At 33.1% G+C, this 16,390-nt stretch overlaps 1 protein-coding gene across 17 annotated transcripts in view; it reads right to left on the reverse strand.

Annotated features, from left to right (window-relative positions):
* Positions 1-16,390, reverse strand: part of HERC4 (HECT and RLD domain containing E3 ubiquitin protein ligase 4) — a 141,033-nt gene that overhangs the window by 103,804 nt on the left and 20,839 nt on the right. For 11 of the 17 annotated variants that reach the window (XR_011523882.1, XR_011523885.1, XR_011523878.1 and 8 more), the window contains 2 exons: positions 8,248-8,407; positions 1,948-2,024 (listed from right to left, as the gene is read on the reverse strand). Coding sequence is in view for 6 of the 17 variants with exons in the window: in XM_070563888.1 (XP_070419989.1) it covers positions 1,948-2,024; positions 8,248-8,407 (237 nt within the window). In the remaining 11 variants the exon portion in view is untranslated. Of the gene's footprint in view, positions 1-1,947; positions 2,025-2,926; positions 2,999-8,247; positions 8,408-16,390 lie in introns of all 17 variants that reach the window. The other 6 variants (XR_011523865.1, XR_011523864.1, XM_070563878.1 and 3 more) reach the window with 1 other exon arrangement.

The following is a 16,390-nucleotide window of genomic DNA, read 5'->3' on the forward strand; positions in this document are numbered from 1 at the left end:
TCAAGGTCCAATGTAACAGATTTCTGCTTTTACTTCAGCCTCAACTGAAATATGTCTCCCATGCTCTCACAACACCCACATAAAGCTACATGCTGATACTCAAATACATAAAATACCTTTGCCTGATTCTATGCCTTTACTAGTATGTACTATCACCTGAGCCCATCCTCAACAATTCCCTAGCTACTGCTCAACATTTCTTCAATTCTGAATAAATTCTACTCATCTTTTAAGACTTATATCAAATACCAATTCCTTCCTTTTTGTTACCAATTCTATGGATTGGAACTACAGTCACATGCAGCATAATATTCAGTCAACAACAGACCACATATACATATGACAGTGGTCCCATAAGATTAGTACCCTGTAGCCTAGATGAGTAGAAGGCTATATACCATCTAGGTTTGTGTAAGTACTACATGGGAGGAAGAAATTTTCCTCCACACTTTAGGTTCTTCTGGAGGGTCTAAGAAATAAATCGACATGAGACAGATTAACAGGAGAAAAACAAACAAAAGTTTAGTAACATGTATACAGGGGAGGAATGGAGGAAAACCAAGTAACTCTCCAAAATGGCCAAAACTCTCACCTTAAAGACCATCCTCAGCTAAAGATGAAAGAGGATGATGTTGGAGGTGGGAGAGTCAGGACTTCATAAGGAAGGTAAAGAATTCACAGGGAGGTGAAAAGGAGCAGATGTTTGGAAAACAAGTGTTTGGCCACAAAGAAACAGAAGAACACAGAGGGAAGCCCAAGAAACAGGCTTTTCTAGGTTCCTCCCTGTCTACCACCTAGTTCACACTATGCTAAGGTGATAGCTCGCTTCCCGAGACAGATTTTTTAATCTGAATTCTTTTAGGCAGTTAAGGGGGAAGTAACAAGAAAAACTTTGAGTCTTTTATTTCTTAAAAATAATCAGCCTAAAATAATCCTCATGTTAAAGAGACACATTTTGGGATGGCAAATTTTGTTCCCCTTCAGTACACTCTATGATGCTCGCACAATGACGAAATTGCCTAACAATGCATTTCTCAGAACATATCCCCACCGTTAAGTGACACATGACTATAATTAAACCTTTTCCTTCATTGACATAGCATTTTATTTTTACCTTGACCAAACCAGTAAGTAAGTTTTTCTGTCTCAAACTCTAGTTATTGATTTGTATATGTGTCTCTTCCACTAGATGGTATGGTCCCTAGAACTCTCTCTTATCTGTATTTCCCCACAGCTCTAGCCTAGTGCTTCATTCACAGTAGACCTCACTAGACATTTAATAAATTTAAAAATAATAATAATAATGAAGCCACTGGAACTTATTTTTTTTAATTACAAAAAACAAACATATGGCAGATTCTTTACTAACCCAATGTACAATCCTTGGCTGGCCTAAGAAGTTGTTAAATGAATAGGAAAGAAAAGCAAACAAAGCTCATAGGAGGCCCAGGCTTCTTCTCTGTTTTTATTCATAAAAAGTTCATCTGTGAGATCAAATCAGATTGGGCAAGTTATAACCTTTCCTAGCTATGAAGGAATAGCGTTTAGCCGACTAAAGAACAATTAGAACAAAAATTTCATGTCTATATCCTAGAAATAAACAATTTGAAAATGACACCATGCACAATAACAAAAAATATCAAATATATAGGTGAAAATCTAATAAAAGGGGTGTAAGGGATACAGCATGTTCAAAAATTAAGACTCAATATTGTAAAGATTTTCCTCAAATTGATTTATACAGACAATGCAATCCCAATCAAAATCCCAATAGTTTCTTTGTAGGTCTGTGAAAACTGACAAGCTAGTTCTACTATATATATGGAATTGAAAAGGATCAAGAACAAGGACAAGTGTGAATAAGGAGAAAGTTGGAGGACTTTCTGCTCAGTTAAATTATCAAGTAATAAAACTGAAAAACGGAAAGATAATAAAAGTAATGCTTACCTTTAGAAAGTGCAAGAGAATGATAGTAACCGCAAGCAACCTGTACTATCTGGATATCTGACAAACTTTTAATATTTCTAGAAAATAAGAAGAGAGATCAGGATCAGATTATCCCATTTAATAAATGGATCCTGAATGCTACTTATTTATGCTATTTATTGATCACCTACTACATGCAAGTAGTTTCCTACTAACCTAGCAGTTCATGCTGTTTATTCCAAAAGCCCAATTTACCAAATATTTATGCTAAACTCAGTAAACAAAATCTAAATATGACAAAAATTAAGAGGTGTGATGAAAAAACAATTTAAACAACAATATTTAAGCTAAGTAAACTATGCTCACAAGTCAACTACTACTCAGAGTGCTTTTATAATTCAGATGTTTTATCAAAATTTTTTTAAAAATCTTACGCTTCAAGTAGGAAATTTACCAATATATTTGTAAAAACAAATGTACAAGATCTAATTTGTCAAAAATTAGTGTTTGGCCTAGTTGAATATATGTTCTCCTATATCAGGTTCCTTAAGAACCAACAGAGATTCCTATCATGTGGTGCTATGAATTCACGAATTATGAAACCTATTATTCCTTTTGGGCTATCTTTTTACTTTACTTCTAAATCAGTGATACTCAATTTAATTCTTTACTAGGGAAATTTAATCAATTCATGTTTATTATGATCACTGATGTGTTCAGTCACATTTCTGCCATCTTGTGTTTTTCCCATATATTTTTATAGTTTCTTTTTCCCCCCATTTCTGATTTTTCCTAAATGGCAATGTAATTCTAAAGGCTAATTTTTAAAACATTATAAAAATCAATTAACTTTGTGTACCAACCATCCCAGGTTTTTCTTACGTAGTTCCCCTTTACCTCGTCATTCTGTTTTTCCTGAATGAATATTTTCAAGGAAAAAAAAGCGGAGATGAAGCATAATATGTTTCTTATTTCCCTTTACCTGATACTGTCACCTGACCTGATTCTGCCATATGAGATTCCGGAGCAAGTCCTGACCAGTGTGTCGATACTCATGATTTTCGGGAGGCAGCTTCAGCAAATCAAATTTTGAGCAGGAGAAAGGAGAGTTACTCTAATTCCATACTGTTGTATTAAAAATATTTTTATTTAGTGGATTTATGTTCTTAACTACAAGACCTGAGAGTTGTACTGCTACAAGTTAGCAGAATCCAACAAGTAAGCAGGATCCAATGCACCTTCAGATTTTCAAATGTAGAATAATGCCATTTTTCTGCAATTAGCAAAATCAAACACTGGCAATGCAGAAACAGAAATAAAAAATACCTGGATATGTACAATGGTGCTGAAGTTACTAAACAATTACTGTTACTGTTTATTCATTTTAGGCACATCAGACACTAACCAGTGAACTATATTAAATATTTTTAAAAACCAGCTGTTCCAGGTATAAAGTCCAATTTCCAAGACCAAGTAAAACATTTCAAAATACTACATTCTCATAGTACCCTATGTTTTTTCCTTCATATCATTTATCATGATGAATTGCTGATATACTTATTCATTTAATTATTACTAGCATACTCTGCTAAACGATAAGCTCTTTGAAGGTGGACTATGTGTTTTATACCCATGGAATCTCTAGCACATACTGTGTGCCTGGCAAAAAGTAGGTAATGAATAATACACTGTTAAAGGATAAGTGAATTTGTAAAGTCTTTGAGACTTTAGTATTAAACTATTCATAAAGTTTGCCCAAAAAAACTTCTAAATTTGCACAGCAATGTACATTCGGTGACTCTCATTTCCAAAATAATATCATAAGGCTTGGAATATAACATAAAAGCTAATTTCTTTAGCCATGTCTGCTACAGGGACAAGAAAAGATAGTCTTCTGTGACATTACTGTTTTAAAGAGAAAAAAACAAAAAACGCCTTCATCTCCATGTAGATTTATTAATACACGGAAGATGGTGTGGGGGTAGAAAGGAGAGGATATGCTTAGTTGTTGGGGTTTTTTTTTTTTCTTTTTTAGCTTTCAGGAATAAAAAAATAAAGAAAAATACTGCATATGGTTAAAACTTAATTTACCAAATTTGTTTCTCATGTTCAATTTTTCCTCAAGAGATAACAAATTAAAAAATTCTTAATGAAATAAAATTCTACAGAATTCATCAAAAGTAAAGCCCCTTTTTTAAGTAAAAAAGACAATGTAAATGTTTAACTGTTTTCAATTTTTAAAAGGATTCAAGTACAATTAACAGAAAAGTAAAATAAGGCAGTATAATCCTGTAAACAAAAAATACAGAGATACATACATACACATCCCATGAAGATTGCTAATTAATAAGAACTACAAAAAGAAAATCAGAATTCAGACATCTATGGTAAATACTTTATAACCGTGTATAAATTTAAAATAAATCCCTAAAGGTTAGAGCACGTCAAACATTTTAAATGGCTATGACATCACTAAAATAATTCATTGCAAAGAAAAGAATCACTTCTTTATTGAATTTTGAAAGATGTTCGAAATTCCTAAGAAAACAGGTAATAAACTTCAAAATAAGATTTATACTTTCCTCCCTTGGGAAGTCTGCCAAAACGTATTAATTGTTGAATATGTATACTCTATACTGTTGTATTTTTCCAACTTAATGTACAGGAGCAATACAGGCAGAAACTAGGCATTTCCAGCTGTTTGAAAAGGTAAAATCCCAACTGTTAAAGACTAGTGAAAAGTCTACATTATATAATTAAAAATCTGAAGAACTATCAGGCTGGCACAGTAGCTAAGTTTGTGTGCTCAGCTTCAGCTGCTGGGAGTTTGCGGGTTCAGATCTTGAGTCGGACCTAGCACAGCTCATCAAGCCACACTGTGGTGGCATCCCACATTAAAAAAAATAGAGGAAGATTGGCACAGATATTAGCTCAGGGCCAATCTTCTTCACCAAAAAAATAAATAAATTGAAGAACTAAAGCATTAAATATTTGCCAATTTCAAACTCATCAAAGTGTATACATTAAATAGGTACAGCTTTCTGTATGTCAACCATACTTAAGAGGTTTTAAAAATATATTTTGATGATAAAACATAATTAACAATTTTCTATTTCCCAGTTAAGCCACAACTTTCTTAGTGATTTGAGAAAAGTCTTAGCACCAACTCTTTTTCCAATTTTAAAAAATTTAGGCTAACAACGAATCTAGTCTCAACTATTAAGAAATACTCTTTAATTTTTCTTTTTATTCTAAAATGTTCTTAACTTTCTGATGCTAATATTAGGCAAAAATTATAATATGCTTAAAACTGAGTAAAATCAAGAAAATAAGTTTTACTTTTGATCAAGCTGACAATTCAAATATGTTTAATTAGTTTCTGTAGCCCAGAAATAGCTGTTCTTCACAAGGATCATCATATTAAACCATCTTGTCATAATTGTTAATTTTATGTCCAAAAAACAGAACTTTAAAAAGTCAACTACAACTTCATTGCCAACAATTTTTTTCTAAATTTTGTGTGGGAAAAGTACGTATTTCCACTTAAACTAAAAGATAGTAAAATTAGGCTTAACTCTTGTTTTAATAAAAGTATAACACACATCCTACATAAAAAGAAGTAACTAGCCAGAAATGCAGGTCTACAGAGACCACTGATATTGAATAATTTGTCTTTCCCCAAGAAGTAGCGATTTCAAAACAAAATCAGAAGAAAAGATTATCAAGCTAGTAAGAATTTCAAATATAATCTATTATTAATTTTATATTCTTTAATTTTAAAGTGTTGCTTAATTTACACCTATTGGCATAAAAGTGTATTTTGTTCTCAAGAAAGTTTGGCATAATGTGATTCTTGATTTTCTGAACACTTATGAAAATCATAAACACTAATTTTAAAAAACGTATTGACATATATTTGAATTTCCTCCTGTTTTCTATACATTTTACTCAAAATGTGTGTGAAATTTACAAAGCTGGCTAACAGCTCTAAACATCTAGGAAAAGCCTTGTATCCAGAAAATGATTTGGTACTGACACTTTAAAAATGAAAAAAATCACTGGCAGTCTTTCATAAAAATATATTTCTACTGAAATACCAAATTGCTCTTTAAAACATTTTTAAAAAGTGAGTAAGGACTATGTCACAACAATCAGCTCAGTCCCTGAAAAACTAAGAAGGTTGAACAGAAGAAATGCCTTAACACACAGCTTAAAGTTAATTTAGATGTTTGGCAATACAAAAAACAGAGAAGTTTAAACCAGAGGACTCAAGTAAGATCTCTTTCAGGTCCCCATCCAGGTTCACAAAATAGTAAAGTCACAAATACATAATTTATTATTAAGCAACCTTAAATAAATTGTCATATAACAAAATTTTCTCCCTATAAATTACCTTTCTTTCCATTTACTAATTATCTATAGATTACTGACTGAAATCTCTTATGCCAGAAGTGAACAGCAACAAAAATCTAAGTATGAGAATTAAGAGACCAGGGAGTAAAAATAAGGAAAACTAGAAAGCTTTGCCATGAATCATGGTTTTGAGAATATTGATTTAGAAAACCCTTTTCAATCCTAAAAACACAAAATTTTTTAAATCTTAAATTAAAAATCCCGTTCTAGCCAGACAGAGAAAGACGAACTCTGTATGACTCCACTCCTAGGTGGTAGTTAACATATGGACAAAGAGAACTGATCGGTGGTTGCCAGGGGAAAGGGGGTGGGGGGAGGGCACTAGGGGTGAAGCGGTGTATCTACAACATGACTAATAACGATGTACAACTGCAATTTCACAAGGATGTTAACTTTCATAACCTTAATTTAAAAAAAAAAATCCCATTCTACAACAATTACTTCTGGGAGTAAATAAAAGCAGTAGAGGACATTACAAATGTGAGGTAACTATGTTTCAAGGAATCCTTTGTATTATCTAGCCAATAACCATTTGGTTGCAAATTATCATTTTCTGAAAGAAATCAAAATTGAAATGACTAAAAAATTTCTATTTACTTAACCTAAGGAAGAAAAATTTTCTCCCAACAGCACCATCATTAAGAGACATTAAAAACATAAGGGGAATTGTGTTTGCCTGTTGTCTCAGAAGAAACAAGGGGGAGGAAATTTGGGGAGTTTTGTGGAATTGAATTACAAGTTCAACAAAGAAAACATATGAATGTGATATATCCAAGTCTCTACAAACAGTTCATTACTAGAACAAATATAAAATGTCAAACTAAAAGATCAAAAAAACTTTTGAAATGTTGAAACAAAGCAAATACTTTAAACGTATACTTTAAGTTTTTCAATAAACATATACATCTGGGGGAAAGGTTAGAGGCTTACTGAAAGAACTAGCTACCTTTCTTGGTCAAAAAAAACTCATTTCTAACAACGATTAGAGTTCCTATTCTGAAATATATTAGTTCTTGTGCTCCATTTTCTTATCCTCGTAGTTACATCCTATTATTTAAACCAAAACAAACATTATCAATGTTAAACTAAAAACAAAATATCTAAATGTGAGTAAAAAGAAAATGCTACCTGGAATAAATCTAAAATTAGTTTAAGATCTTGGCTCCCTGGAGAGTTCTCTTTTGTCTCTATAGCTATTACTAAGAAGAAAGAACAAGAGTTTAAGGAGGCAAGAATTTGTATAATTCTAAAAACTAAGCATGAGTTTATGTATCCAAAAGAAAATGAATACTTTTCTTTAAATCTCTATATTTTTACCTAGATATGTTCATGCTCTTATAGTTTTTAATATTAAAACAATGGTTACGCTTGATGTAAATCTGTAAGACTACAACATCGATGAGACATAGTTTATTTTTAATTTGAAATAACTCTATGATGAATTAGTGGTTAATGTAAATTAAATCATGGTTCTATGTAAAAAAGTGGAAAGAGACTGAATTCTTTTTACACTAACTATGTGGGACTTATATATTCAATAAAAACTAAAACGAGACAGAGAAACACGCAACCAACCAACATTTAATACATATTTCAATAGCTGGGGTACTTAAGAGAATTAGTTTAAATTAGTCTAACCCACTTAAAAATTTTAGTAAGAAAAAACATAAAGTACATATTCTTCATCGTTTTCCTTTACAAACATAAATAATTTGGGGGAAAATATGAAGTATACAAAAAATAGCACTCAACCCAAATTAAAGGCAAGAATCTACCTAGTAAACTCCTTAGGAACTCTAAGGGGAGAAATAATTAGGTGTCAACTCTTACATGCCCACAGTAAACAATAATTTAGATAAATTTATTATAAAAGATTGTTAAAGACCTCTTTTTGGTCACTTTTGTTACCTGGGTACTCTGATACATTCCTCTGATCCTAGCAGGCCAAGTTGTCCATCAGAATCGAGACCCCAGGCATACACCTGGCCCTTGTCATTTAGTGCTAATGTATGAGCTTCTCCACATGAAACAGCTACGATATTTTGGGCATCCAGGGCAACAACCTGCTCTACAGAAATCAAGAAGAGACACATTACATTCTAGTTTTGAACTCACGATGAGAATAAAACACAGTCTTATCTTGTACAAAAAAGGTACAGAAGTGCTGAAATACAGACTAAGTATAACTTCAGTTATTTAGAAAAATCTAACAAATATGTTCCATACAACATTCTCACTGTGGTAAATAGAGATATACATCACAGGGCATAATCAACTCAGAATATTAAGTGACTTGAACATTTGGGGGAAGAAGTTAAAGGTTTATAAAGATTCTCTCAGAAAATGCTCTTCATTCAAAGCCACTACCAATAAAAGAGAGGAGTCAAGCTAAAACGGAATCACTTAACCTGGGCTGTTCGTTTTTTAATAAAATCATAATTGACACACATACTACTGTATAGATACTACCATGGAGTAATTTTGAAATTAATGAAATAATCTGAACTGGCAATTTCTGACAGCAAATTCTTTACATATCTCATAAGTAAAGTATCTACTAGATATGCTGAGGAGAGAACTGAAAGGCAATGTGACCATAACGAATAGGTTTCAGTTTATGGACTGCCATTTTAACATCAAAGATATAAAAACTCTATATGTGGTTAAAACATATTCAAGTTTTAACCAGAAATTAATTTAAAATATTGGCTCTTCATAAGATTGTCAGTAACCAGTGACAAATCAGTAAAGAATGTGAAATTGTTTCCTTAGTCTCCTTAAGATATAACGTTTATCAGATTTTTCCTAGTACCACTATAAGTTTTTTTTAAGATGTCGTTTAAAATTAACATTTTTAGCTTAATAAGAAAGCTATAATTTCTGTCTTCAATAAATTGAGAGCCTCATGTTGAAGACGACACTGAATCAATCAGGGTTTCTTCAGAAGCACATTTTAGCTCAATGTACAAACGCAGCTGTTCAATAATGAAATGGACTGCATCAAGGAGGTTTAGCTTTCTATGTAGAGAAATTCAAATTCTATCCTGAATTTTGGGATGTGAGGCTAGCCCTAGATAGCTTCTAGGAATCTGTCAACTCTAATAATATGTTATTTTAAGTACTTACCTTAAAGTACTGTGAGTTAATAAGACATGAAGCTAGTAAACAGTACGTGGAAGTTCATTATACTAATATCTCACTTTCTGTATATATTTTGTGTATATGTTTTTATAAAATTGTAGAAACATACGAAAACAAAAAAGGAAAACAAGATATAACACATTGTCACCCCCCAAAAGGCCCTCGAAGTATGACATCATTTGTTTACATCAAAATATTCCCATAAATCTTAATTATGAAGAAAGAAGTAAAACACACAAAAGCTCTACTGTCTCCCCAGAAATAAGTCAATGATTCTCCAAGACAATCTTCAAAGGAAATGTGGTAAACAACAGAAAATGACAGGATGACAAGAGAATAGGACAGGTTGGTTCAACAGTAACAAATGAAGAGTACTTAAATTAGATAGCAATGGTTGTAAAATCAAAGGCACCAAAAATCCAAGAAACAATCATTCATACCAATATTTACTGTATACCTCTTGTGCTCCAAGCACTAGAGACACAAAGATAAATAAAACAGAGCTCTAGCCCTCAAGGATTTTATAGCCTTTAGAAAAAGAGATAAGGATTGTGATTAAACACTAACATAAAGATATACAAAAGGCAACATGGGAATAGAGATACTTATTAAAACCCTGAAAGGTACTAGGAAGAATTCTGGAAGACAGTGACACTTAAGCTAAGTCCTGTGCTGAGGAAAGAGGAAGAGATTCCATGTACCCATTTGAGAAAATTCCAATTATTTGTTACAGCAAAACAAACGAAAAGCAAAGTAAAAAGGCTGATAACAAAATAGGGGGAAAATTTTACTCATATCTCAAGCAAAGAAGTAACTTTCCCAATTTTTAAAGACTTACTAGAAAAGAAAAAAAAAAAGAACAGTAATTCAGTGAAAAATGGGCAAAAGATGTGAACTGATAGTTCAGAAAAAGAAACAGAAATGGCCGTTAATCATATGAAAAGACGTTCAACTTAACTGATGACAGAAATGCAAATTCAAACGATACTGAGAAGCCAATAATATGTTCACTAAGAAAAATCATAAAGCCATACACTTTTAATTTGTGTACTTTTATATATGGGTTAACCTTCAATTATAAAAGTTTATATTTATCAAGAGAATGAGAAGACAAGCCACAGACTAGGAGAAAATACTTGCAAAAGACATCTAATAAAGGACTGTTATCCAAAATATATAAAAAACTCAAGCTCAACAATAAGAAAATGAATCACTCAATTAAAAATTAGGCAAAAGATCTCAACAGACACCTCAACAAGGAAGACATACAGATGGCAAAGTAAGTATATGAAAGGATGCTCTACATTTTATGTCATCAGGGAACTACAAATTAAAAAAGAAACCACTATACACCTATTAACGTGGCCAAAACCCAAAACACTGACAACACCAAAGGCTGGCGAGGATACAGAGGAACAGGAACTCTCATTCACTGCTGCTGGGTATGCAAGATGGTACAGTCACTTTGGAAGACAGTTTGTCAGTCTCTTACAAAACTAAACATACTTTCATCACATGATCCAGCAACCACTCTCCTTGGTATTTACCCAAAGGAGCTAAAAACTTCTGTCCACACAAAAACCTGCATACGGATATTCATAGCATCTTTATTCATAATTGCCAAAACTTGGAAGCAAAATGTCCTTCAGTAGGTGATTAGATAAACTGTGGTACATCCAGATGATGAAATACTATTCAGTACTAAAAGGAAATGAGCTATCAAGCCACAAAAAGGCACAAAGGAAACCTAAATGCACATTACTAAGTGAAAGAAGCCAATCTGAAAAGGCTATATATTTATTGTATTATTAATTCCAACTATATGACATTCTAGAAAAGGCAAAACTTTGGGGACAGTAAAAATATTAGCAGTTGCTGGGGACTAGGGGGAAGGAGGGATGAAGAGGTAAAGCAGAGAGGATTTTTAGGGTAGTAAAATTATTCTGCATGATATTACTAGTATTCTGTACAATACTCCGTATCATTATGCATTTGTGAAAACTCACAGAATATTCAACACAAAGAGTGAACTCTAACATAAACCACCGACTTTGTATAATGATGATGTGCCAATGTAGGTTCATTTTGGTGATAAATGTACCACTGTGTTAAAGGCTGTGGACAGTCCCCACAGTTAAAGGCAGCTGTGCATGTGTGGGAGTGGGGTATATGAGAACTCTCTATTTTCTGCTCAATTTTGCTGTGAATCTAAAAAATATAGTTGATTAATTTTTCTGAAAGTCTATGCTTTATTAAAAAAACACACACCAAGATAACATTTTTCACCTAATAAAAATCTGAAAGTTTGATAACAATCTGTTAGCGGAAAAGGCACACTTGTATATTGACAACGGGAGTACAAAACAGAACCAACCTTATGGAGAGGAATGTGGCAATACCTAAAAATAGATACGCATTTACCTTTCAGACCTAGCAATTCCATTTCCAGGAAATTATCCTACAGATGCACCCAAGTACAGAAGGGTAGCAGAATGTGCCACCCCAAAATATGCCACTTTGCCACAAGGATTATTTTAAGCTGAAGGTCATTAAGCAGCAGAACAAGAAAAGCTCTCTGCACCCCACCCACCATTCGCCTAAAAGCAGGACATAAATTTGCAAAGGTGTGCCTCCCTTCCCTCTCTACCAGAAAGGAGAGAAGTTAATCGCCACAGACAACTCTAGACCCTTATCAGCTCACATGCAGCACCAATGGAATCTACATAAATTTTATTAACTAGCCCTTATCTTCCATTAGCACCACCACATATTTACCTTCCCCCAATTTGACACCAAAGAAAACCAGTCTTTTTCGTTTTGTGTCATCTCTAAAATTTCATCATTCCTTTTGTTAAGATGCTATATAAGCCCATGTTCTAGCACCAATTTCATTACCAAGTGCTCCCACCTGTAAGCACAATGCATGTGTTAATAAACTTCTGTCTTGTTTTTCTCTTGTTAATCTATCTTTTGTCTAGACAAGCCCCCAGTGGAGAATCCAGAAGAGTCGAGTACAAATACGTGTGTGTGATGAACGTGTATGTATTTATCTATATTTGCAGCAACATATGATAACAAAAGATTGGAAATATTCCAAGTATCCATCTACACACTGGAATACTATGTTCTACAAATAATGAGAAAACTCTACATATTGATATGGGAAGACATCAAGCGTACATTTTCAAAGGAGGGAAAAAAATCAAAATGTGGAATAGTGTACATGATGTAAGCAAGAGGGAAGAATAAAAACACATATTCATACATGATTACATCTACATAAAGAAATCTTGGAAAGAGATACAAAAAACTAATGAACTTAAGTTACCTATATGGGATGCAGAAAGAGGGGGGAAACAGGGTGGTCAAATGTAAGAGCAAACTTTTCAATGCATATTTATATTACTTTGATTTTTGAACCATGTGAATATACTGCCTATTCAAACCAAAAATAAAATTTAATTAAAAAATTAAATATAATGTTAGAGAAAATAGTTAAAGCAATGTATTAAAACCAGTGTTCTCACTTTAAAACTGACCTGAGCTCTTTAATTTTTTTCCTACAAATTAAAAACTCAAAATAAATAATTGTTGTTCTCTCAGAACTTTAGCCCCATCAAATTATTGAGACATCTATTTTGAGAATGTATAACGACTTCAGAAACACGTTATTTTAAAAGGTACGTTTTTGGGTGTTTTTTTGGTGAGGAAGACTGGCCTTGAGCTAACATCTGTTGCCAATCTTCCTCTTTTGTTTTCTCCCCAAAGCCCCAGCACATAGTTATATATCCTAGTTCTAAGTCCCTCTAGCTCTTCTACGTGGGATGCAGCCACAGCATGGCTTGATGAGCAGCGTGTAGGTCCACGCCCAGGATCTGAACTGGCAAACCCTGGGCCACCGAAGCAGAGCACATGAACTTAACTGCTACACCAAGCCAGCCCCCTAGAAATACGTTATTAAAGAAACACAACACAGTTATAAGTTCTGGGGATAGTTTTTAATACAGGCTTTTCAGACAACAAATATACAAAACTGATAACTTCTCTGTACTATTTTTAAAAATTACTCATTTTGAAAGACAATCTCTGTATGACTCCACTCATATGTGGAAGATAAACATGTGGACAAAGAGAACAGATTATTAGTTATGGGCGGGAGGGGGCAAAAAGGGTGAAGTGGTGCACCTATAATGACTGAGAAATAATAATGTACCACTGAAATTTCACAGGGTTGTAAACTATCATAACCTCAATTTAAAAAAAAAATTACTCATTTTTTCCAAATGGCTCGTCAAAATGAATAGCCTCAACCATCACCCCCCAATATGCTAGAAAGTCACATCAATGGTATATTGAAACATTTCACATCACAGTCAAATTTTCGTGTTGAATGCTCAAAACAAGATGGTCTGAAAAGAGAGTCAATGATAAGCAAGAATGAAGGGAGAATAATCAACAAAATAAACAAAAAATTCACTAGAAAGCCTGACTCAATGATGCCCTGTGTAACAAAGAGAAGAAAACAATTCATACCAAACCCAACAGCTAACATTTATTGAGTGTTTCCTACGTACTAGGTACTATGCTAAGTCTGTGAAGTTTTAATCACCAAGCTATATTTGCCTTTCAAGGCCAAGTAACACAATTAGAGGAGGGAGGGTAAATGGGGATTAAATTCACTTCAACTTAGGATGAGTATGGATATATAACAGGGCAGAAAATAAAAAAGAAAAACTTGCCAAGCAAGCCCATTGAAAAAGAATTGATTCCTTTGATAAATAGGGGCTACAAAAAGATATTGGAAATATGAACATATAATGCTAAGCTTGTTAGAAAAGGTTTAGCAAGAGCACATGATCATTATAATAACTGATTGTAATTCAGACATAAGGTATCTGTTTAAAAAAATACAATTACAAATAAAAATATGTGGAAAAATCTTAACTATTGGTCATTGTGCTATTCTTTCAACTTTTCCTTCAAAGTGCTCATAATAAAACTTTGAGAAAAGTTAACACTGTTCATATCAGTATTCATGGCTCACAATATTTCTCTTCAAGGGAAGACAAAAAAACATTTAGTTTTGGGAGGCACAAAAAGGCAAAGAAAACATAAGTGGAGGAGATTGCCTTGGGAAAGAAAAAATACATTTTTCAGAGACAGGAGCAAAAACAGAAAAGATAAAGAACTAGAGAGATGTTACATATCCATCTTGTAAACACTGATAGTAGATAATACTCCAAATATATCTCTAATAGGTCCAAGTTCATCATTACTTCTGGTTCTTTTTACACCTGTATTGTTAAAATTGCAGTATTTTTAAAACTGATGGTACATCATTTTATTGAGGGATTAACAGGCCATCTTCTTTACTCCATAAATGCAAAACATTGTCATTTTTACATTTATAAAAACCAATTAAAATGTTCAACCTAATCATGGTTTTCATTTCTACATCTATTTCCTCCCAATTACTTTTGTATGCACATCTGACTTCATCATTTGTTCATTTACAAACTACACCAGATAAATTTTGCTGCATAAACAAACGAAGAAAGAATACTGTCACATCCTTTTACAGCAATACAGGATAGTTCCAGGTTCTTGTTGCAAAACGTTACCTGATAAAATCCTTCCTAATGAATAACGAACTGAATAAGAACATCCTATTTCCTTTGGGACCTAAGAAGTACATTCATCAATTCTTGAGTTTGTGAAAATCCATGCAGACCATCATCTCCAGACTCACTATGTAAGAGTTCACTTACATGATCAATGTCACTATCATCATATAGTGATGCTATCTACATTCACCTTCTAATTTCTCTAGTAACTGTGAAACATCCATCTTCCTCTATCAATTTTCTTCTCTTTGCCATTATGCACAGATAATGAAAAATTCTGCATTCTCAACCACGGTCAATGAAAGCCACAAAAAGAGAAAAGAACTACAAAGAGACTAATTCCAGACTCCTTCTATACTTTCCTAAAAGATGACATAAAACTGCACAATATCTGAAGAAAATCGAAGGATGCTAAATACTGATCATTTATTTCACTACTGAACCATCCTTCTATGAGAACCCATTATTCTCCCACTTATAATTTTAATCTTTTCATTTTAGTCTAGTTGGGAATACAATCCATTCTTGTTATTCCCGTAATTATGTTTTATAAAGTCACTATGAATACTTAAAGTCCTCATACTGAATCACTGCCCCTAAGGAAAATACAGGATTAGGTTCTTACAAGCCTCTAATCACAACATTTTTGTCAACCGATCAATACATAACCTTGTTTTATGTGTGTTCCTGTTTAAAGATATCTTAATATATATTGTTGATTCATTAACATTGAATTCACAGTGAACAGCACTATAAGCTCAAGCCTCAATGTATTTTCTTGCAAGGCATATCACAGCCTTCTTGTGCTTAGGAACACTAGATAAAACTTCAGCTCTATGCTCAGGGGCCATTTTAAAGAATGAAATCACCAAGAAAAATTAAGAAAATGTGAAAAACATGGCACTAAATATACTGCAAAAAGGACACATTTATAGAATGAAAGCTGAAACAAGGCAGAGCATCACTTTGCTGAACCTCAACTGGGAATGTGCACACATCAAGAGACTCAAATATTTTGCAGCCCTGCACATGTGCATGTCCAAAAGTGACCATGAAAAGCCCCAGCAGTACTGACCGATTATGACCCAGGTTGATTTAATAACAGTACACATAAACGCTTCTTCCTAGACAACCAATCACTAAATATACAAGATGGTCTATTAGGAGTCTTTTGCTAATAATCAGGGTCTAAATCTGATAATTAGATATAATCATCAATAACAATATGCTCTGATAACCTGTAAACAAAGAAAACTAACAGTAAAGAATGTGCTGTTCCCTGGGTA

The sequence above is a fragment of the Equus przewalskii genome, chromosome 1, assembly GCF_037783145.1.
Source record: "Equus przewalskii isolate Varuska chromosome 1, EquPr2, whole genome shotgun sequence".
Classification (NCBI taxonomy): Eukaryota; Metazoa; Chordata; class Mammalia; order Perissodactyla; family Equidae; genus Equus; species Equus przewalskii.